This window comes from Bactrocera latifrons, unplaced genomic scaffold, assembly GCF_001853355.1.
Source record: "Bactrocera latifrons isolate USDA-ARS-PBARC rearing strain unplaced genomic scaffold, ASM185335v1 scaffold_45, whole genome shotgun sequence".
Taxonomy (NCBI): domain Eukaryota; kingdom Metazoa; phylum Arthropoda; class Insecta; order Diptera; family Tephritidae; genus Bactrocera; species Bactrocera latifrons.
The window spans coordinates 1252908-1277364 of record NW_017537101.1 but is presented as its reverse complement, the minus strand read 5'-3'; the positions used below and the strand labels follow the sequence as shown (position 1 = coordinate 1277364).

The 24457-nt window shown below is 38.4% G+C and overlaps 2 protein-coding genes and 1 pseudogene across 7 annotated transcripts in view; 2 read left to right on the top strand and 1 right to left on the bottom strand.

Annotated features, from left to right (window-relative positions):
• Positions 1–7950: 7950 nt before the first annotated feature.
• Positions 7951–16645, top strand: LOC108973026 (TNF receptor-associated factor 3). Of its 2 annotated transcripts, none has more exons than XM_018940017.1 (6): positions 7951–8623; positions 14901–15317; positions 15391–15539; positions 15597–15877; positions 15948–16063; positions 16160–16645. In XM_018940017.1, the coding sequence occupies exons 1-6, from the start codon at positions 8489–8491 to the stop codon at positions 16466–16468; spliced, it is 1407 nt and encodes a 468-aa protein (XP_018795562.1). In that variant the 5' UTR covers positions 7951–8488; the 3' UTR covers positions 16469–16645. The 2 variants fall into 2 exon arrangements, with proteins under 2 accessions (XP_018795562.1, XP_018795563.1); XM_018940018.1 differs by lacking the exon at positions 7951–8623 and adding an exon at positions 13288–13352.
• A 1546-nt stretch (positions 16646–18191) lies between these two features.
• On the top strand, positions 18192–20615 carry LOC108973019 (annotated as a pseudogene).
• An 810-nt stretch (positions 20616–21425) lies between these two features.
• LOC108973046 (annexin B11) overlaps positions 21426–24457 on the bottom strand; it is a 24071-nt gene continuing 21039 nt past the window's right edge. For all 5 annotated transcript variants that reach the window (XM_018940055.1, XM_018940053.1, XM_018940056.1 and 2 more), the window contains 5 exons: positions 22419–22659; positions 22128–22357; positions 21848–22057; positions 21710–21778; positions 21426–21638 (listed from right to left, as the gene is read on the bottom strand). In XM_018940055.1, the coding sequence (XP_018795600.1) occupies positions 21573–21638; positions 21710–21778; positions 21848–22057; positions 22128–22357; positions 22419–22659 (816 nt within the window). In that variant the 3' untranslated portion in view covers positions 21426–21572. The remainder of the gene's footprint in view (positions 21639–21709; positions 21779–21847; positions 22058–22127; positions 22358–22418; positions 22660–24457) is intronic.

Genomic DNA, 24457 nt, shown 5'->3' with positions numbered 1-24457 from the left:
AATTTATTTTAAACCTTAAATAAGCAAATCACGTGTGCACATTAATATCACTCAACTTTGAATGGCTTAAAATAACAATGGCCACACAGGAGCATTAAGCTACCATAATCTACACTTAGTGGAAGCATTATTTTAGTGAAACCATTTTTTACTCACCTACAACTGCGCGCATAAGTATACAATTCAGCAATGCATTAAAGTGCTTCAATTTGTTAATCGATATATATATTGTGCGCGCCTTTGATTGGTTGCTTTAAATTTACCACTAATACTATGTGATTATGCGTAAGTACTATTTGATTCAGGAAGTAAGCGATGGCAAACGGTAATTTATGTTACTAGTAAGCCACACAAACGTTTACTAACACTACTGAAAGCAATTTTAATATTTTTATTTATATTTTATTATACCGTTTTATTAACATTAATAAATATTTAACGCTTAGTATGCTTCGCCATTAACAATAACGCGTCTGGTAGGCTACACTAGACGGACTAAATTTATATTGGTAAATTTTACTGCAAAAAATTTATATTTATTCATGAGTGCACACAACTCTCATCATTTAACGATTCCCGCTGGAGAGCATAAAATTCACATTTCAAATTTTCCAGGTTCACATAAAAATTCAATGGCATGTTAGACGCGGGCGTGAGCAGCACGAAATTCACGAGGCAAGGCTGTAAACATTCAGAGCTTACATTGTTACATGGTTACATGTGAATGAATATAAATTATGCATAACGGCAACACGTCACGCGCACCAACTCACTGACGGTAATAAACAAGCTACCTTAGCATAAGCATAGGCGCTAAAGCACAGTTAAGAAAACAAGCAAAGCACAGCCACAAAAATACGCACAGCCTCTGACCCTGCGCACGTTGCGTTGATGCTTCAGCACTGACACTGACCTCAGCCCGCCACATGTAATCATTACATTGGTGGTGTTCTTGTATTATTTTCTCGACCACATTATCATAAACAATATATTTTCGGAAATTTTCTAAAATTTTTACACATTGAACACATTTCAAAGCACAGCGTTATTTTAGCACACACTTTTGGTAAATAACGGCACAAGCATATTTACTGTTATAATTGTATGCACATGTATACATATGTTTATGTAAGGGATACACATATTTGTTACATATATAATATATTTATAAGTATTCATATATACTTGTATTGTATATGTAGACACTTTGTTGTATTTTAATAAGCGCGCTTAGTATTTAATTAAGCTGAATGCTTTGGCTTTGTCACTGTCGGTGGCGATTGTGCTGGCCAGCAGAGAACCGACTTGATTTCTGGCCAACTCCATACTGAGTCGAGTGCATTGCGATCCCTGCGTTTTATACGAGTATGTTGTTAGTTTCCGCGCCGCCATTGGTGCCGTTGTAACGTGGTCGCTGCTGCTGCGGATATTGGCGTTTGTTGTTGCTGCCGCGTGCACGTTGTTGCTTCCTTGCATAAGTACAATGTTTGTTTAGTTTCGGATTTTATTTTTATTTGTTGTTTCGGCAAGCCATGCGCCTGATAGAGCTTTCTGCAACAAATCTTTGTTTTCAACTCATGTTATATGCAACAGCAACGACGATAGTGAGCTTTCGGGAGCTTTTTTAGAGTTGCCGAAGCAGCATAGAATCGCAATTAGACCAGAAAACAATTAAAATGTTTCAATACAAAGAATTAATTTTCCTCGAGAATAAAAAACTGCCTCTATTAAATGGGTAAATTGATAATGATTTTTTAATTTCAATACATTTCTGGGCCCAATCATAAACAAAACAAAGCAAGGAGGCTTGAAGAATTATTGATTAATCGAAAAAGAAGTCGAATTAGCATTTCAAACAATTTCTTCTTCTTTAATGGCTTAGACATCGCTTACGCGGTTATATCCTAGGTAACAATAACGCTCTATTCGTTCTTCCCTTTCGCAAGGTGGCGAGAATTCGATATATCAAGTGCAGCCAGGTCTTCTCCATCTGATTTATCCAACAGAGTGGAGGTCTTCCTCTTACTCTGCTTTCCCCTGCCGGTACGGGAACAATACTTTCAGAGCACATCGTCCAAGTCTCTGCACCGAATAGCAGGACGGGAATCATGAGTGACTTATAGAGTTTAGCCTTTGTTTGTCGAGAGATGACTTTACTTCTCAGTTGCCTGCTCAGTCCGAAGTAGCATCTGTTCTGCGTTGGATTTCGAGTCTTACATTGTTGTTGGTGTTAATACTTACTGGTTCCAAGATTATGACGGAGCTTTTGGTTTACACAGCCGTATTAGTTCTGCGGGGATACCAAATTCAGGCAAAGCAGCATAAAGGCAACTTAAAAGAAAAGCTGGTGTGTGTCGATTTTTTTACGGGTCTTGCTGCGTGGTGAATATCTGGTCAGTTTTTGATTTTCCAGGGCTAAGGCCACATTGACAAAGTCCAATCAGTTTGCGTTATAGCGTTATATGCAATATTGAGGAAGCTTATCCCACGATGGTGAGCACAGACTGTGGGGTCTCCCTTTTTGCGGATTGGGTAGAGCACACTTAAGTTCCAATCGTCCAATTCCAATTCTACAAAGATGCTGATGCATGGCAATTTGAAAAGATCGGCGTCAATTCAACGATCTCCGCCGTTTTGTTGTTCTTCAGACGGGTAATAGTTATTCATACTTCTTCATGGTCGTATAATATAACGTCTGCTCTATCATCGTCGATTGAGGTAGCGGGTTCACTATCTCCTGGTTTAACGGAGGCTGCTATATATATTTCTGGCCTAGGCAACACTAAGTCTGACATTTCCATTTGAAAGTTTGACATTTTTTAGCATACCATCACTCAGAACGTTTTGTCATTTAATCCTGAATTGTTTTATTTACATGGAATTAAAAAAGTCATCTCGGCCAAAGAATGGAATTAACTCGTGAACATTTTCGTGCGATAATTTTTCACAACTTTCGACGTGGATTATCACGACAAAAGTGCATCGATGAACTAAAATCTTTGTACGTCTATGAAGCATCATCCTATAGCACTGTGAAAAACTGGTACAACGAATTCAATCGTGGCCGACGCTCGCTCAAAGACGAATTCGGTGAAGGTCGTCCAAAAACAGCCGTTGTGCCAGAAAACATCGATGCCGTACGTGAACTGATAATGCAAGACCGTCATGTAAAATACCTTCAGATAGAGGCATGCCTAAGCATTTCTCCCACCAGCATACATTCGATATTGCATGAACACCTGGCCGTTAAAAGGTTTGTTCTCGTTGGCTCCCGCACAATTTGACAATCGCTCAAAAAAATGGTCGTGTAGATTGGTGTAAAGAAATGCTGAATAAATACGATTCGGTGCTTCAAACGACGTTCATAAAATCGTCATAGGTGACAAATCATGGATCTATGCGTATGAGCCCGAAACAAAGCAGCAATCGACCGTGTGGGTCTTCCAAGACGAGCTAAGTCCAACGAAAGTTGTTCGAAGCAAACGGTCGCCTGTTTCTTCAACAAAACTGGTCATGTGGCGACTGTTCCGCTTGAGCAATGTAAGACGGTCAATTCTGAGTGGTACACCACCATTTCTTTGCCTGAGGTCTTCGGAGAATCATTGTGCACCACGACAATACGAGCTCTCACACATCGGCTCAAACCAGCGCCTTTTTGACCGGCCGAAACGTCGTATTGATGGGTCATCCGCCGTACAGCCCTGACTTGGCACCCAATGACTTCAACTCAAGAAAATAATGCGTGGTCAACGATTTTCGTCGCCAGAAGATGYTGTTGAAGCATTCAAAAACCATGTTTTGGAGGTGTCTCAATCGGAGTGGAAAAAGTGCTTYGAAAATTGGTTTCAGCGCATGCAAAAGTGTATAAATCTTGATGGAGAATATTYTGAAAAACAATAAACCATTTTTGTTGATAAATATTCCTATTTTCATTATTAGGCCAGAAATATACATATATAGCAGCCCTCGTATGCTTTTACTGTCATTCAGTAGGCTGGAGAAGTGTAGTCTCTAAAATGCTCTGGGCATCAGTAACTGGACCATCTCTGGCGGTTTTACAAAAATGTGCTACGATCTTCGATCTGTTAGTCGCCGCATCTTTTCGTAGAATTTTCGAACATTACCTCTGTCGGCCAGCTTGTCAAGCATTTCGGTCTCTGTCTTTATTTGTCTTTTCTAACTGTAATTAATATTACCTTAATTGTTGCATTAATGAATAGCTATTAAGGGAATATGTCATTTGATGAATAAGAGTTCGAGGTTCGTGTAATAAAATAGGCGATTTAGAAGACACTGTAATATTTTTTTTCTTCCATTTTCATAGACATAAGTCAAAGTGTAGTTTTTTTTTCATAAAAATTAAACGTACAAATCGAGAGCTTTGAGCTTTTTAGCATAACGCACACCACGAAATGTCATTTGATGAATAAGAGTCATGTTATTAACGCTTCTCGCTCACTCACACACGTTTAGTGGATAGAACGATTTTTGGCGCGAATCCGTGTGACGTGCCGATACCGGTATGCAGCAGGATAAACTCGTAAAAGTTTCACATAACACAATCACGCTTATGTGCATGTACATCGAACACATACTCATTATCACCTCACGCGCGACTTTGCGAGTACATACATATGTGTGTACGTGGATACGTTGTTTGCTCGCGTGAATGTTGCTTTCAATGTGACATTTCGTTCTGCCATTGCTGTCGTTGTTTTTGTGAGTTTGTTTGTTGATTTGAGAGTGCTTTACACTTGTTCGCCAACTTTTATCCATACACTTATTCACATGTGTATGTAGTTGTGTTTATTCTTCGTTTATCACATATCCAGTCATATAAGTGCGTATATACATATATGTTGGTAAGTTACACTTTGAGCTCGTGCTCGTGAAGATGTTTCGGACACGTGAAAAAGCACACACTTCAAATGCTTGATTTAACGAGAAAGAAGCTGAGCCTCAATGTCTGTTCACGTAACTCACTGAAAGCGACAATTATTGGCGTCAAGGTGTTGTAGTCTACATGAATATTTAAAAGCTGTACATTAAGTAAAGTCCCCAGACTTGAATGATTTCATACAACTTAGTATTCTAAACATAATCCAGGTTGGAATATAATGATTGTAGTTATACCTTTACCCGTAGACAAGATTAATTTGCATTTTTAGAAAATTTTTCGATCTATGGAAAGAAGTTTTTGCAAGGATTAAATCCAGGTAAGTTCGAGGGAGAGTTTTCACCCTGTGGTCTACATATTAAGTACTTAGGAGCTTGAACAGTTTTAGTTCGATTTGGGCTATTTGTGTTCATAAGGTGACATACTTCAGTACTATTTGTGCAAAGTCTTTTCTCGTTATATTAATTTTTTCTTGATTTGTGTGAAAGTTTCAAATTTAATTTAAACATACAACCGTTACAGCTCTTCTTTACTTGTTGGTAATTTAATTGCAAATTTTTGTAAAAATTTTATTAAAAGTAGAATAATTAAATATTGAGCCTACTATTTGGATCTATTCAGAACTTATTTAGTTTTCTTATAAAATTGTGTGTGAAAATATCGCCAAAGTCAAAAAAAAAAAACATTAGAAAAAGGTAACAAAATTTAAATTTGTATTGCAAAATCAATAAATCTCGTAGTATTATTAAAACATTATTATCATTTGAAATTTCTGACTTTCTTCTTATATTAAAAATCGGTTTATAATTAGCTAAATTCGATTTTCTTAAGCTTAAGTCGTGATTTTGGGGGTGTTTTTCAAATTCTACAATTAGATTGTCATTCTACTCGACAAGACCTGCCCAAACAAAAAGACATTACAAAATTTATTTAAATTAAAAAACAAAATAATGCTAATGCTGAGGTCAAATTTTTGAGATAACAACATAGTGCCACGGTCACCTCTACTGCTTGAAATTTCCGTTAATCTGGCTAGTCCGCAATTAAATAAATTTGATTTTTATTAAATAAACTAAATGAATATGTTATCCTGCAATGGAATTCATCTTAGATTGCACTTCGGGCTGGTGGTTGCGGCATTCGACAACCAGAGTTAGTTGGTGTTACATTCAACAGAAATAGCTGGTGGGCTAATGCCGTTAAAGCCATGACAGGCCTTAGAGTATGTTCCCCCCGTCTTCATTAAGTCGGTGTGATAGGTCTTGAAGAGTTTTCTATAAGCTGTTCGGATGTGGACGAATAGTTTCATAAGGTCGCACGTAGTGAGAGACGCCGACAGATAGCAACTCTGTGTCTAGACACGTTTAGTATGAATTCGAAAAATAAAACGAAGGAGGGAAGAGTGAAAGGAAAGTAGGAGTATAAGATCCAGAGTGATGGAACCATTACTTTCCATAATTATTAAAGTGGTAGTGAGTGTTCAACAAGAGGTTTACGTCAGCATGAGCGGTGCTCCACATCAACTATGGCGCTCAACGACTTGTAGCACAGAATCAGAGAAGCTGAGTGCGTAGATAATAACTAGATTTCGGGCACTTTGGAGTCCTCGAACAGTTTGATTTCATTACAAAATAGTTCGATTAACAGTCCTTTTTCTCATATATGCCTTCGAGGAGGGCACGAGAGGAGAGGACTAGCTGGAGGAGAGAGATCACTGCCTCTATGGGTTTATTAAAGCTTGCGGGGAGAATTGGTTGAGGAGTACAGGAGCTTCAGGCTTCTTGAAGGATGCTTCGACAGTATATCTACAGCAACGAATTACTTTAAGATTATACTGGTTTCGATGCCTGGTCACAACGGAATTGTAGAACATTGCAAGGCTTCTTATTGTTTCAGCTACTTCGGTTTTATTAGTAGCACAGATTGGGAATGGGTAAGAGCACCACTGGCTTCTTGCGGCTCACTAATGGTCAGCTCGTAAGGTCACTCAACAGTTATAGTTATTCTAACTGGACACCACCTGATCAAGAATTTTATCTTATTTGTAATTTTATAAATTTTTTTTATTAAAGAGACCGTTATCTATATTATATGAGAAACTACAATATGTATAAAGGTACAACAAGTGAGAGTTCTTGGAGAGAAAATGACGTGTTCAAAATTTCAGATCGCTTTCTCAAAATCTGATTATTTATATACATACATATATATTTAATAGGGTCTGCGATGTTTCCTTCCAGGAGTTTCAAACTTTATGGTAAACTAAATATACTCAGGGTATACAAATTATATACTTATGACTCATAACATCGGTATTTAACCAGCAATTAGGGGTGTCCGATAGTTTTTGTCATCGCAGAAATATTGAACATTTACGGCAGCTTATCACAGTACACACACACATTTGTATATAATAAGCTTGTCTAAAAATGGAAGAGCATTACGAGCTGTTTGAAAATTATTCACCCTTTTTCGTCTAATTGTGATAACGACGAAGTCTCTGCACCGCCTAGAGCCAAAACCAAGTCTACAGGTGAATTATAAATATATTCGCGGCAACTACGTAAATACTCATATACTCGTACTTGTACATTTGTGGAAATAAGCACGATCGCACACACAAATGTAGACGCGAATATTTCTGCAAAACGCAGACATTATCATTTCTCTGCATTTACTGTTATCGCAATTTAGTGGCTATGTATTATTAATGTTATTGTTGTTGTTGTGCTGATAACAAAGGCACAAGCAAATATAGATATGCCTGTTTTGTTTGTATGTATGTGAGTAAATATTTAACAGATATTATGACATACGAAGTGTTCTCACTTATGTTATTGTTGTTGTTGGATTTTATAGCAATTAATTTCCCTGTAGTTGCGCTATTATTATCTTTTCCCTTACTGTTTATGAAATTTTTTGATAAAACTCTCATTGAGTTCTTGTTTGTTTTCATTTTTCATGTGTTGTTCTTTTTATTGGCTTTTTTCATCCACCCATTCGGCTGTGCTTGCCTACATTCAATCGAGAAATTTAGTCGTCAAAGAGTTGTATCGCTTAGCGATTCGTTGGCATTACGTTTTGTAAATTGGTTCAGCTTCCGCACAGCCGCGGCGATGTTTGTGGGACGCGCGTAGGTAGAATGTGTCAGAAGTGGTCGGTGGATTTACTCGTATATACATGTATAGAAATATAAGAAGTTATGGACATATGTACTTACAAGCCAATTATTGCGACAGTAATTCTATATTACTTTGGGTTTTTATAACATATATATATATACATACATACATGTATGTACCTGAGTGGTCGTTTGTGTGAACGTGTGTCTTGCTGTCTTCGAGCAATTGAGTTAATTGCTATAAACCAGTTGGAAGTGTTAATTAGTTGTCATAATTAAGAGCGGTGAATCGATGTGAAGTGCTAGTCTTTTGCCTTCGTTAATGGCAATGTGGAAGACAAGTGAAATTGAGTGAAGCTGCGTACGAATTGCTTTAATTTAAACACACTCGCATAAGAATTAGAAGTAATTTTTTCATCACTTAACTACTTATACTACAAATATACGTACGTATAGTGCCTATATTGATTATGGCCACGAATGGCAATGGTTATTCGCGTAATTCGAATGGCGCTTTGTCGTCAAACGGCACAACGACCGTTCTTAAGTACGAGAAATCGTCATGTCTCTTCTGCAATGAATGGTTCGACTCGCAAACTTTTACGGTAAGCTTCTGCCACTGACAAGTAGCTCGGTAAACATCATCAGAACTGATAATCACTAGAACAAACAATTTTATGGCTAATCACTTTTTTTCTATTTTTATTGCTTGTTAATACGTATTTTTTTACTTATATTACATTTATTGTTTATGACAATTTTATTGTTGAAAACAATGAGTGGGCGGTAGCTATTCAAAAACAAGAAATTACTTTACAGCGGTTTAAAGCCCACTGTCGACAAACTGATTGGATCTTATCAGTGTGGCTTTAGGCCTGGAAAATCAATAACTGACCATATATTCACCATGCGCCAAATTTTGGAAAAGACCCGCGAAAAGAGAATGACACACACCACCTCTTCCTCGATTTCAAAGTTGCTTTTGACAGCACGAAAAGAAGCAGCCTTATGTCGCTTTAAGCTGCCGCGATGTATGAATTTGGTATCCCCGCAGAACTAATTAGGCTGTGTAAACTGACGTTGAGCAATATCAAAAGCTCCGTCAGAATCGGGAAGGACCTCTCCGAGCCGTTCGATACCAAACGAGGTTTCAGACAAGGCGATTACTTATCGTGCGACTTTTTCAACCTGCTTCTGGAGAAAATAGTTCGAGCTGCAGAACTAAATAGAGAAGGTACCATCTTCTATAAGAGTTTACAGCTGCTGGCGTATGCCGATGATATTGATATCACTGGCCTCAACCACCGCGCCTTATTTCCGCTTTCTTTAGAATGCATAAGGAAGCGAAGCAAATGGGTTTGGTGGTGAACGAGGGCAAAACGAAATATCTCTTGTCATCAAACAAATTGCACGTTGCACCCACGTCACTGCTGACAGTCATAACTTTGAAGTCGTAGATAATTTCGTCTATCTTGAAGCCAGTATTATATGGTACAGAGGATTGGACGATGACAAAATCTGTTGAGTCGACGTTGCGAGTTTTCGAGAGAAAAGTTCTGCGAAAGATTTATGGTCGTTTGCGCACTAGCCACTTCGAAAACCGCAATCGATGGAAGGATGAGCCTTATGAGATATACGACGACATTGACATAGTTCGTAGATCCGATCTGTGCATTTGGTTCAAAGATTGTAATGCAAATTTCGGAATCAGTACTCCAATAACGGCAATTTCGATAAAGGAGTAACTTGTTTGAATAAAAAGGGCGTGGGTAAAATTTCAGATCGGTATCTCAAAAACTAAGCGATTAAAGGGAGAAAAATGTCAAGGTTTCCGTTCGTTATATACAAGTACTTTAATGATGTTCCGATTGTGCAGTTTTTGATTTTATCACAACTTTAACGTTTATTTAAGAAAGAAAAACAAAATGAATGAAAAATGGAATGATAAAATTGCAAAATGTGTTCACATCTGAAGCCATAATATTCTTTTATCTTTTTGACAATTTGACGATTCCATTCCAAAAGCACTGCGACGGCTTATACTTTTTAACCGGGTATGCGACATGAGGCCGAGCGTTGTCATCATGGAAAATTTTTGCCTCAAATCTGGTCGCAAATTCTAGGTGTTTTTGGCAGCGCTTCAATTTGATGAGTTGTTATCGGTAGCTTTCACCATTAATTTTTCGACCCACGTTTAGAATCTCATAAGTGATATAGCACGCGCTTCTGACCTCACTTAACAAAGAGCAGCTGCAAAATGATGCAAAACGATTTCTTTTTATAGTGTTCACGCAGTATTTCAATCAATCAACATTGCTTTGCCCTAACCCTTACAGCATCCAATATCTTTGTTTTTGAATAATTTGAACTAGTTTTTCGTTATTTTAAGAGTACAGTTGGTCTCATTTCACATCCTCCAGTGTAGTTCCATTCAGTTTTGACAGTTCACAGGAAAGCAAGTAAAGCCAGCCAGCATTGGGCCAGGCCCTTAATGCTTCCATTTTCTCATTGTCAACCTTTTTTCGCTGTCCCGCATATTCTTCGTCTTCGAAGCTAAAATCAACATTTTTAAATCATTCAACCATCTTTTGGTACTTTCGTTCAGCTAGTGCATGTATAAAAGTAATACATTATAGACATTTTTTTTTAAGTGATTTAGAAGTTGATTTTAATTGGATTTGTTTAGAAAATTGGAAATGGAAATGAAATCATAACGTACTGAATATAAGCAAAATCGGTTGGATATGTTAAGAAAAAAAAAAATTTTTCCAAAATATGACAAAATTTTTGAAATACATATGTATATAGAATTTTGAAAAATCGTCGAAGTTGAATTTTTCATGTAGTTTTCATACAAAGATTTTATAAGTGATCGATAGTATAATTAACATTTTATATAGTATATTTATCAATATTTATTTCTGTCGCCTTCTAAATTAATCCCCACCATATGGAATACACTTATGCCAACGATTTTTCAGTCCTCGAAACACTTTTCATAAGCATTTTTTGGGATGGCTTTCAGCTCCTTCTGCGAATTTTGTTTTCAATCGATTGAAAACAGTTTCCAGAGCGGCAATTTCAGCTTGGGAACAAAAAAAAGGTTCACGGAGTCAAATCTGGTGAATACGGTGGGTGATCGATGGTATTCATTGCATTTTGGCTTTAAATTCGGTCACAATCGTGGGCCGAAACGTAAAAAATTCAACGAATCGAACAAAAACGCGTTTCATACCCAATGTATCCACCAAAATCATTCGAGAGGACTCGCGGGAGATCACGATCAAGTCAAGATCTCTTACCATCTCTCTTACATTTGCCTGACGATTTTTAAGCACTATATCCTTCACTTTTTAATATTTTCATCAGTTGAAGAGGTTGAAGGTCATCCTGAACAAGGCATGTCTTCAACGATCTCTCGAAAGTCTTTGAAGGCTTCTTACCATTCGTAGGCTTGCGTTTATGATAAAACTGAATCATCCTAAGCTTTTTCCGAAATTCGCAACGATTCTACACGCAAAATTTGATTATAAATACAAACTGTGAGACAAATTCTTTGTTCGATATTTTTATACATTACGTAACCCTGTTGCCTGTATATCCGTCCGTCCGTTCGTCTGTGCAAGCTGTAACTTGAGTAAGAATTGAGATATCTCGATGAAACTTGGTATGTGGGTTCCTCATTATAAAAAAATTGGAGTTCGTAGACGGGCGTAATCAGACCACTGCCGAGCACACACAACTTTATTAACCTGAAACGTATAAAGTTAAATACAGGAGAGGGGATCGTAGTAGCAAGAGGCACTTGGGGATACAATTTTTTGAAAAAGTGGGCGTGACCACACGCTGTCATAAGTTCAATGTATATATCTAATAAACTACTAAAGCTAAAACAACCAAATTCGATGAGCGCAAATATTATAAGAACTCTTATAGACAGTTTGTGTCGGACTACAACCACGCTTACTTGCCAAATACCATCCCAAAATTTTAAATTCCATTTGACTCTCTTAACTTTTCAGTTAATAAATCAAGAAGCGTTTAATATAACAGGGCAAATCCTTACACGATTAATGCCTTTAGTGTATGCCACCTAATGAACAAAAATTGTTCAAATCCAATCATAACTTTTTAAACCGAATATTTGAACCCCAGTATATATAGTTGACTTTTGATCGAAAATATCATTCAATGTGTTTCATGTATGTATTGTATAATTAATATTCGGGAATAATCCTTCTCTATCCGTAATTTATTTGTATGTATGTCAAAAACGGGTTGAATCGGGCTATAGCAAGTGTGCATTTTTGTTAATATGGGAGTATCTATTTATCTATCTAAAGCTAAAGGCGCTCTTAGTAAAGAATTTAGAGATCAGCCTACCAGAAAAATTTTTTTACATCTCTGGTGAGGCCTATATTAGAGTATGCTTCAGTGGTTTGGAACCCTAGCTATCAAGTCCATTCGGATAAGTTAGAGTGAGTTCTAAAAATTTTTTTACTTTTTGCCCTAAATCATTTGCATTGGGATTCCAGTTTAAATCTTCCCCTTTACCCTAACCGTTTAAAACTTATAAATCTCCCTACAACCGCTAGTCGTAGGGATATGCTTGGTATAATTTTTCTTGTAAAACTCATGAATGGGCCAGTCTGAAGCTATTCTATCTTATCTGATATTAATTTTAACGTTCCCGCTCGCTCTACCAGGCAGTTTAGACCCTTACTTTTAAAATTTTCTAGAACAAATCATTCGCCATATATGTCATGATTTCAATTCTCATTCCAGCACATTTGATCTAACACACTCACTCTTTACCATTAAAAAAATTATAAACTTTAATCAAATTCTTAATTTTGGTTGTTGAAATTTTTGTTTCTGCAGCTGAGCAGCTTAAGATCTGATCCTCTGTTAGAAATTAGTTACGTAGTTAGTTCTTCCTTAGTTGTTTTTGTCTTTTTTTTTTTGTATTTTTTACGTTTTTATTATACCTGTCGACCGAGGAAAACTAAAATCAAGATCAACTCAAACTAATATGGTAAATGCGAAATAACACAAATTACTAATAATAATTTCTACCCAACCACCTACAAACTTATTTGCACACACACATACGTGTATGGCAGAGTTTTCAGATAATGGCATTCTATAGAAATTTTCTGGTTATCAATAGACCATCACGTCACCTAGTGCCATTAGTCAATAACGGTATTCATCGCAACGGCAACAAACTGGCCCTAAATTTATTTAGTCAACATCGCGCAGTCAAACGGTTAATTTGAAGCAAGTTATAGCGCGGAAAATTGAGAAATCGATCGGCGCAATCGGAAATTTTAAGTAAGAATATCGTTCGAAGTATTCGCATTTAGTGAAAATGAAAGTTGTTAAATAATGTGCTTGTTAAATTATTTAATAGAATTCGGGTACATCTTTATGATAAGTATTAGTGACCTTCTCCGATAAGCAACTTGATAGCAGTCAAAATTCTGATAAGCATGGAATTTGTCCCCAAATCTTATCGCTCTTTCCAAATATTTGCATTCTTTGGGCAACGAGTTATTGTTGGACCTACCGTAAGACTCAAAGTGATCCATAGTTGTTCAAGTTCAGCAAACACATGTTTCTGGGCAAGAGATTTGACATAGAGCATATCTGCCGCATACTCATAAGTACATAATTTGTTTTGAAATAATTAGATAAGAAAGGTAGATAATATGTTCAGTTCTATCTATGTTTGCTGGATAACAGTGGAACGTTTTTATGTGTAGTGTGTAGAGAGGTGTTGTGGGTTATTATAATATCAGAAGAGAGATTTAAGGAAACATTTGTATTTTTATATGGAAATCCGATATTTTAGAATATGTTTAGACACAAGACATGACCACATACAGTTGTTCAGGCGAGAAACACAGATTCTCGTAATGTATTCTCATTTTTCTGTCTACAATGTGATTATCCAACACCTTTTTCTTCGAAGATGCTTTACTTTCGCAAAGTTTTCGTCGATGAAAACACTAATCTACAACGTTAAAAGTTTGTGCAATTCACTGTTATTGACTTCCGAAACGTTCGATGTTTAGCGCCAATTGGAGATATCAAGTGTAAACAGGTCCTTCTCTAACTGGTCTTTCCAAAGGAGCGAAGGTCTTCCTCCTCCCCGAGAGCTGGAGTGCTTTCATGCATTCGAACGACATGAACTAGGCTGCGTAGCTGCTGTCTGATTGCTACCAAATTCAAAGGTTCTACTACTGATACTGAAGGGCTATGTGGAAAGTGCCATGACCCTCTTTCAGTATTTTCTATAAATTATTTTGGAGTAATTTTGAACCCATATTTTAACATTTTGTATTAGCGGTGCAACAGCCACTGATATATCTAATTTATATTAAGGTTTTCTCCCGCATTTCGAGTATCGATCAAAAGCATAACGATTCAAAGGATAATGTGGGAAGCAATGAAAGCAAGTTTATACGCTGATTTTGGTACAATGGATGAAACCTACCTCCGCTGAATGTGTTTTGTCCAGTAAAAGTCGTCCAAAGCGCTTAAGTTCGTCGTACAGTCGGCCGTTACGGTTTCAGACAGCATTTTTGGGCATCCACATGAATTTATTTTCCAAGTTATTGTGCGTTATTGGTTCGATTGGACATCGAAATCAGATCAGCCCCTTCGAATTATAACCTATCTACTGCAACCACTACCTTATTGCGGTCAACGGTTACACTTAACTATAATATTTGCTTATTTTTACCATTTTCGTAGTGAAAGCGAATATCAGACGCAGTATCAACTCATTTATGTAATATTTAAATTTAATGAGTCAATGCGTATTTTCTTTTATACTCAGGCATTTATTTCATCTAAGTATGTTTCTAATTTTGGCAGGAGCACCTCATACATTGCGGCCAAGTACTGGAGCAGTGTCCAAATAGCTGCAACGCCTTTGTGCCACGAATTCGCATGCGCACACACCTAAAAGAGTGCCCCCGAGCCAAAGCACAGCCACAACAATCGAATAGCCTCGAACGTCTCGACCAATTCATGGACAATCGAATAAATCAGCTGGAAAAGGATTTGAGCGCGCTGCGTTCGGTACTCAATGAGGAGATCGGCCAACGATTGCATCTGATCACAGATGTTGGGAATTTGCGTAAATACAATCAGGTCTTGGAGGATTGGAAACACGAAGCCGATGAAAGTGTCAGAGGCGTCAAAGCTTTACTCAACGAGGAGATTGTGCAACGACAGTTCGAGGTGGGCGAGGCTTACAAGGACAATGTGGCCAATTTCGAAATGATAAAGGTTGAATTGAACAAACGAAATACTACATAGTATGTATTTCAAATGTTTTATAAAAAAAAATTTTTTTTTGTAGAAAGTCAAAGCCGACATACAGGGGGAAATGGATGTGTTGCAAAAGAATATACAACAATTGTCGCTGGAAGTGGCAGAACATGTGAACCATTTAAACGATAACACCATGAAACTGGAGGAGATGATCTTGGAAAATGAGAAGAAGAATCTGTTAGTATGTGATGAGAATAGTGAAACTTTTACTCAGACTTTTATCTTACATTGCAGTGACAAATTCATCGAGATCGAAGAGTTCTTAAATGTACTGGATGGAGATTTGAAAACGAAGTTTGTAGCCAATAGCGATTTGAATGCGAAACAGGCGAATATGGATCTGGAAGTGAAGAGCATGAAGAATATAGTTTGCGAGACGGAAGAACGCTGTGAGAAGTTGGAGGGTATAGTGAATGAAATCGACACTAAACTGCATCAAACCATGCAAACGCTGGCGGATTTGGAGAACCATTTGGCCACTCAACAACGGCTCACCAGCATACAAAACACAAGAGGTAAGTTCCACCAAACAGCGCTTCCTAAATATTGCACTAAAGTCAGAGTAATGTTTGCACTTATGCGCAGGTCACTTGATTTGGCGCATCAAAGACTTCTCGAAGAAACTGGAGGAGGCGAAACAATATGAAACGATACTGCATAGCGCCATGTTCTCCAACAAGCCATATGGTTATGCGCTGCGCGTAAGTTGACGCCCTCTATTCATCACAAAAATATGTGTCACATGATTGTGTTGGTAATGCACTTATCTAACGATTTCGTTATGACCTCACTTGCAGCTCGACATACACCCGAACGGTAAAGGTACGTGGAAGGGCCGCAACTTGATCGCATGCCTTAATGTAATCGCCGGCGAGTACGATGCGCTGCTATCCTGGCCGTGTCGCTTACAAGCCGACATAATCATTCGCGCTCAATTCAACAATGCCGAGGAGTCGCAGGATTATGTGAAGACGATTCTGGTGCGCAAGAAGAACGACGAGTTCATACAGAACAACCAGTATTTTCATATACCACATAAAATTGTAACGAATACGAATTTCTTGCGTAATGATTCTTTATATGTGGAGGTGCGGGTTTTAAAGTGACCTTGCAAGAGAAGGCGTAATTATACTTTTACTATATAGAACTAGTTAGGTAAACCAGTTGGTAAGCTAAGCACTTTTGCTTATTTCCATTTAAAGTAAGTGAGAATCATAATTTTGTATATATATGTACATACCAGATTCCATTTAAATTAATAAACGTATAAATTTGTACTAATATATTTTATGTTTCTTTTCGAAACTTTTTCATTAATTTCGTCCGTATCAAATGAGTAATGCTCTACCCATTTGGAGTTGATGAAAATAAGGAAAATTACGAGTAAAGTGAAACGTTTGTGCTCTTTATCTAGAAGTAAAAGTCAACCAGAGTATTGGTCATTTTAATCATATTCAGCGTTAAGCCAGATGATTTTTACGAAAACTTGTTTTTATTAAAATATGACATATCAGAAAATTCGTCCGACTCTCCACGAAAACCGCTTTATAGGGTATTTGAATCTAGAGGCAGGTCTGGACTGATAGCTTTTGGCATTGTTCAAGTATATTGAATATATGTTTCCATGTGACTTTATGATAGCAATAACACACTGACAGACTTATTCAGTCAAGTTCATTTTAAGACATGTGACATGTGTGTGACCGATAAATGTAGGAAAAAGACAACCGGAAGCTCAAAAATCTTTACATTAGGTATATGGAGCCTAGGGATAGTATTAATCCGATTTAACCCATTTTTGACAGGAGGGCATACTGATGTCATGAAAATATTCTCTCCGAATTTCAACAATAAATCTTACTTATTGACCGATATTTTGGTTATAAGTCAGACGTAGACAGTGGTGACATATTCTGCATATTTGGTCAAGGTTTTATTTCAACTCTCGACTCATGCAATGTGAAGTGAAAGCAAAGTATGGAATTTCAGATTGTGATATATGGAAAGTTGGTTGCAGTCCGATTTCACGCATTTTCAAACTATATTCCTATTTCATCTTAGAGTTGGCGGTTACATATTATTATGTACCGATTCAGAAGCCTTCCGCTTAAGACTTTCTTCAGATAGTTAACACTCGCTTAGTAGTTTTAAACATAATCGTTATAAGACTCTTATCCAATTTCACACATTTTCATGTTTGCATACCTTTTTTTTTTTGAAGGAAACCAATCAGACACCCAATTTTCGACTTCTGTGTAGCAATCGAATCTGCTAAGCCAATGCGTGTCCCATCGATGAAAACAAATGGTAATCACATATGTCCAAGTCTGGCGAATGCGGCTGGTGGGGTAGCAGCTCAAAGCCAAATACTTTGATTGTATCCTGAACCGTTTTGCTTTGCATGTAGGTGCATTGTCGTGTGACAAAATTACTTTGTCGTGTCTTCTGGCCAATTCATAATTCGATCAATGCATGGTTCAAATTGATCATTTGTTGTCTGTAGCGACGCCCTTCTAATCCCACCACAGACCATTGTCTTCTTACCGAATCTGTCTGTTGAAGGATTTCCCGGATTAAGCTATGACTTTCACCGTTTAGGATTTTTAAAATTCTAGGGATACTACCCTAGAATGTCAGGGCATAGCTATCTGGTCAGGCGATGTCGAGCTCGAAATATTTAATATATACATCTCCCCAGTTACATGTTGCCCTACAGGATATCACCGGAATATAGGTCCGCTACTTCCTGGTGAGAACCGTCTTGTTTTAGACGACTTTAAAGCGCATCACGATTTTTGGCATTCCTGCCTGTCAAACGATAATATGGGGATGGAGCTGGCGGAACAGATTGACGATTCGACATTCTGCACAATGAATGACGAAGYCCCCACCAGAATTATGGGCACCTGTAATAGCTCGCCTGATATTACCATTGCTACCGGTGGTCTGATGAATAGCATAACCTGGCGACCTGTGCTAACTCTCGCATCAGACCATCTGCCCATAATTATTTCGATCGAGAAGCCTCCCGATTTCGGTTCTGTGGACAACCATACGTACATTAACTTTTAAAAAGTCGGCTTCATAGAATTTACCGAGAGCACCTTCAATGCTCTACCTATCCCTACGGACGTATACTTTGGCGAACGTCAATTCCGCAAGGTGATCTCAGAAGCTACCGCTTGCTTCATCCCGGCTGGAAGAATAGCGGAAATCCGCCCCAATTTCCCAGTCGAAGCAGCCGTTTTAGCTAATGAGCGCGACATCTTACGCCATGCCGATCCCGGAGATCCCGGAGTAACGGATCTCAATTTGGAGATTGGATGGCAGTTTACATTGCACCCTTCGGTAGACAAAGCCAAGAGATGTGTTAACCGACGGCTGCGCAAAATACCAAACAACTGCGCGCCGCTTACTTTCACCGATGAAAAGGTTCAGAGTGCCATCAAAAAAGCAAAATCATCCAAATGCGTTGGCCCTAATGGAATCAATATGCTAATGCTAAAGTATCTAGGCCCGACGGGAGTAAGTTACCTCACCAAGGTCCTCAACCTGTCACTGACCACTCGTCTAATACCCGATGTGCGGAAAATCGGAAGAGTGGTCCCACTCTCCCCAGTAGTGAAGACACTTGAGACCTTGTTACTCCCGACTTTCACTCACCATCAGAGCCTAGCCAGTCACCAGCATGGATTCCGAAATGTGCACAGCACCACCACAGCACTTAGCGTCATAAACGCTCAGATAGTTCGTGGCCTCAACCAGAAACCGTCCTGTGAGAGAACGATCCCCGTAGCGTAGGACTTTTCAAAAGCTTTTGAAAAAGTCAACCTCACCACGCTACTGCAGGATATCGAAAAAACTACGCTTCCTCCAGGGCTAAAGAGGTGGATCACGAATTATCTGAGCGGTCTTCAGTCATCCGTACTATTTCGAGGTGAAACATCCAAACTGAGAAGAATTAAACAGGGGTTCCGCAGATTGGTGTCCTTTCCCCGCTACTGTTTAATTTCTACATCTCGAAACTCCCGCAACCACCAGAGGGGGTTTCCATAACCTCGTACGCTGATGACTGTACGATATGGACGTCGTGCAATGGAATCGATGGCATGTGTTCGAAGGTAAACAACTACCTTTCCGACCTTTCTCGTTTCCTCACTGCACGAAACTTCACACTTTCCCCCCCCCCCAAATCCACAGCGACCATATTCACGAACTGGACGAAGGAGTGTAGACTTGAGCTTAATATTGCAATCAATGGCGTCAAAATTCCGATTGTCAATAACCCTAAGATTTTAGGCGTAACTTTCGATAGTCTATGCTCCTTCTCTCTTCATACGACCGCGATTATCGCCAAAGTACAGAGCCGCAACAAGATCCTCAAGTCGCTAGCCGGCAACACATAGGGAAAAGACAAAGAAACGTTGTTGGCAACTTGCAAGGCAATCGGCCGGCCGGTCCTTAACTACGCAGCACCAATATGACCGCCACCTGGATGCAGTGGAACGCAAATGAGGAAACTTCAGACCTGCCATAATACTGCACTCCGAACAACGGCAGGATGCCTTTTGATGTCTCCCATTGAACACCTCCACAGCGAGACGCTTATGTTTCCTGTAAAGGAGCATAATGAAGTCCTCTTCAAACAGTTTCTGCTAGGATGCTTGGAGCGGAACCGCCTCCCAGGAGCATCAAAAGGTCCTTCCTTGACTACGTCGACGACGTCGTACAGTACGCCGACCGGACTTCGGACGCAACTGACTTTCGACAGGTACTGACCGCCATCCACAGTGGAGCCATCAACACCTTCACCGACTCCCTTCCCGTGAATGGCGTTTTTGGAGTCAAACCACCACCTATTGCAGACGAAGAGCTCCAGTTGCCGCGAGAAACGCGAGTGACCCTAGCGCAACTTCGTTCTGGATATTGTAGTAGGTTAAACTCCTACTTATCCAGACATACCCAATGCATGCAATGAGTCCTCGCATGATACTGGCCACCTTTTTGCATGCTCTACTAACCCTACTCAACTAACACCCTCTCCCTTTTGGTCCGACCCCGTCGAAACAGCACGTTTCCTGAGCCTCCCGTTAGATGATCTCGACGACAACGCAAATGACCCTTACCACCCAAAGGAGAATTAGATAACCGTTAAAACAACAATAACATCGATTCTAACCACCTATTTGGATGCTTAGCTCTCCATATGGTCCGACCCCGTAGAAACCGTTGGAGGACCTTGACGACAACTAATCTGAACCAAAAAAATTAATGCATCATAGAGTTGCCACTTTATTCATTTTTATAAAAAAAAAAAAAAAAAAAAAAAAAAAAAAAAAAATAATAATAATAATAAATTAATAAACAAATAAAAAACAATCAAATGCTAGTTATGCTAGTAGTTTATATTTCATATCCACTGAAAATCTGGAACTGCTTAGTTAGTAGACAGTAACTAGTACTAACGAGTACACAACTGCTGAACCATCTCAAACAGGCTGGAAATAATAACATTTTGTGCACAAACTGATATATTAAATAATTTTTCATCGATTTTTTGTAAATTTTTTTTTGTTTATTTAAAAATATTTTTTCAAAGTGAATGTACATACATACATATATAAGTGTAAATGTAATAAATTTGTATGAATTTGTTTCTGTTTCAAATGATATATAGATCGCAAACAGATAGCATTAGGAAAATTGAAGCAAATAAATGCACATTGATATTGTCATAAGTTGATGTACGACACAAAACATAAAATTGGAAATTAAATTTGCGAGTTTTTTTATTGAGATTTTTCCGTTTTTGTTTTTTAATATTTTCAATAAAAAATTTATTTTTGAAATACATATCTTTCATTATGTACTACACTAAGTTAGATTCACTTCACTTATGCAGTTATAATATTGAGTGCTTCCATAACATGAAGCAACTCTGAATATTGACTGTAATATTTGACATATAAAAATAGTGTAAAGTTTATGCACATATTTTAAGGTATTTGAATTGTATATATTCGAAATACAAAGTAATCATACATTCCAGCACTGGAATTGTTCTTAATCAGATGAATAACACACAATTAGCGAATTCACATCGAGAGAAGCAAAAATGAACCAACAAATACTGTTGTAAATTCTAAGGCGTTTCGTAAGTGCTATTTATATATATATGTGTATTTTTGTTGTAAGCGCTGATTTTGGTACTTAGGAGGAGCGTTGTTCACCGACGAGAGCGTATAATGCGTGCTTATAGTGACCTGAGGTGTCACCCTGTGTGAGGAGAAAAATTAAGTAATTCATATTAGTAAAAAAGAATTATTTCAGGACCAACAGGATGTTACCTTTATCCAACTCTTTAAGCTCTTGCCGTATATACGCTCGAATTGAGCTTTAATATCAGCCATATCGATCTGAAGATAAAATTGAATGCATATAGTTAACGAATTTTCGTAATAATACTTTTAAAGGTGTCAACTCACTTCGGAGCGCGTGATCACGACGCGTATCAGCTGTTTATCATTTGTACCAATGCCAGCCATGCTCTTGTGCAGGCGCGAGGCGAAGTATTCCGTTTTGTTGGTGACACACTTGTATATGGCTATCAATCCCTCCATTATATCACCCGAGAATTCTTTGCGTATTGCCTTCTCCAATGTGTGGCCAGTAATTTTTTCATATTCTTGGAATATCTGCAGAGATAAAATATAGAAAATTTTATATAAATGAAGAGAACGAGCAGAGGTTGGTTAAAGCACTCACCAAACGTAACTGTTGGTAGTTACGTTGACACAAAATCATGTTGAACATGCTCTCATCAGTGCCGACACGTAGTTCGCCTGCTTTGAGCAGCTCACGTGCATCTGACTGCGCTGCAACCGGGTCAATTTCACCGCTCTCGTCACGTGCGGCTGTGCAAAGCGACACCAGGAGACGCTTAAAGTTGCCAGACGTCTCCGACTTCAATTCTGATTCCAAATGAGCGCCGTATACTAAAAATAAAAACACATTATTCTCTGTTGATCTTTGCTGTTTCGTAGGCTTTTTACTTACAGCGCAAGTACTGGTTTTTGATGGTGTGAATTTCCACATTTGATAAAGTGCAAAGTATTTCGATGAGCACCTCCTCGTCGGTGCCAATACCCGCCATGGCGTCCTTTAGCTCCGCACAGTAAAAGTCCACAATTGGACGCAAGAGGCCGACAAGTAACTTTTCAAAATTGCCGCTAGTCTCGGATTTAACATCCTCGATTAGGTCCTTGCCAAAATGAGTTTTATATTGGCGTTGAATCTCCTGTAAGAACCAGAAAGAAAGCGGTTATGAATGTTAACGAATTAAGCCTGTCTAGCATGTTCGAAACGTTTAAATTTGTTGTTGACTTAAGGTACACTTTAGGTTCAAAAATAAGTGATAGAATGACGCTAAAAATTCACAATCCTATTTTTCTCGGTACTCCATTCTAAAACGATAAACCTCCAAGACTATTGCCCTACATACTTTACTAGCGAATCTTATATAGATTGACATAACGGTTTTTTTCTTTTTGGTTTCAATCTTTTTGTTGTTATTGGAACGGGTACCTAATCCCCGTTAGAATGATAAGGATTAGATAACTGTTTATCGATGTCATTCAACGGCATGCCCAGAAAACGTGCTGTTTCGGAGAAAAGTGTCTGATGTGTAGGGTTAGCAAGAATATATTTGATATGTCAGGGTCTATTCTGGATAAGTAGGAGTTTAACCTTCTACAGTATCCAGAACGAAGTTGGGCAAGAGTCACTTTCGATTCTCGTGGCGAGTCGAAGTCTTCGTCTGCAATGGATGGTGGTCTGATGCCAAGTACGCTATTCACCGAGAGGAAGTCGATGAAGGTATTAATGGCTCCACTGTCAATGTCTGAAATTTGTTGCGTCCGAAGTCTGGTCGGCTAATGTCGTAGACGTAGTTGAGGAAGAAATATTGATGCTCAAGGGTGGCGGTTCCGCTTCAAGCAGGTGACTGCAAGGATGATTTCTGCGAAAGCACTTCAGCAGAAACTACTTGGGGAGGAGTTCACTACTGCTTCCCAACTAGGAGCCTCACTGTTCAGGTGTTCGATGGGAGACATCAAGAGGCATCCTGTCATTCCAGAGTGCAGTGTTCATGTTTGTAGCTTCCTCGTCTGCGTTTCACTGCATTCAGGCGACAATATTAGTTCGGCGGAGTTAAGGACCGGCCGGCCGATTGCCTTGTATGTTGCCTTTGTCTTTTCCTCATGTTACCGGCTAGCGATTTAAGACTTTAATCGCCGTGTTTGTCAATAATCGCGGTCGTGTGAAAAGTGAAGGAGTACAGGATGTCGAAAGTCATACCTAAAATGTTAGGGTTATTGACAGTCGTAATCTTAACGTCCTCGTCTGTAATATTATATTAAGGTTAAGTCTGTACTCTTTCCTATAGTTTATGTATATGGTCGTTTAATGAGGAAGAGCGTTAGGTTTCGTGCAGCGAGCAAGCGAGAAATAGCTGTTTACGTTTGAGCACAAACTATCGATTCCTTTGATCGACGTCACTATACCAAAATGTTAATATAGTTTTTTATACATATATATGTTTCTTAAAGCCTGGTAGGAAGAGATCGTATTAATTTTTAGATTTCATTTTGATTGAATGTCGAATAAATTTTCAAAGTTAATATAGTTCTTTTACGGTTTTAGGCTGACCTTGAATATATTTAATTCATCAGAATAAATTAATAGAAGTGCTAATACCAAAACATAAGATTCTTCGATACCTAATACCCGAGACAGACATGTAGTAACAAAACCATAGTAAAGATATCATGGCATTCTGTTTACTACGTTGGTGACAAGGCATTAAATATTTCAAATATATATATCTGTAATACATATATTCATTTTTAAGCTTAAATAAGTTCACCGTATTGTTAAAAGCTTCCCGCTTTAACTTAGTAAAGTTCAAAACCACTTTCCTAGCAAAGACAAAACCTTTCAACAATCTTCTTCTTCTTCTTGATTGGCGTAGTCACCGCTTACGCGATTATAGCCGAGTTAACAACAGCGCGCCAGTCGTTTCTTCTTTTCGCTACGTG

Bases quoted from the DNA above. Each gene is read 5' to 3' on its own strand.
- LOC108973026 (XM_018940017.1), top strand. From the start codon at position 8,489: ATGGCCACGAATGGCAATGGTTATTCGCGTAATTCGAATGGCGCTTTG. The intron at 15,318-15,390 runs GTTGAATTGAAC...TTTTTTTTGTAG, and splicing joins CCAATTTCGAAATGATAAAG to AAAGTCAAAGCCGACATACA. The intron at 15,540-15,596 runs GTTAGTATGTGA...CTTACATTGCAG, and splicing joins GAAAATGAGAAGAAGAATCT to TGACAAATTCATCGAGATCG.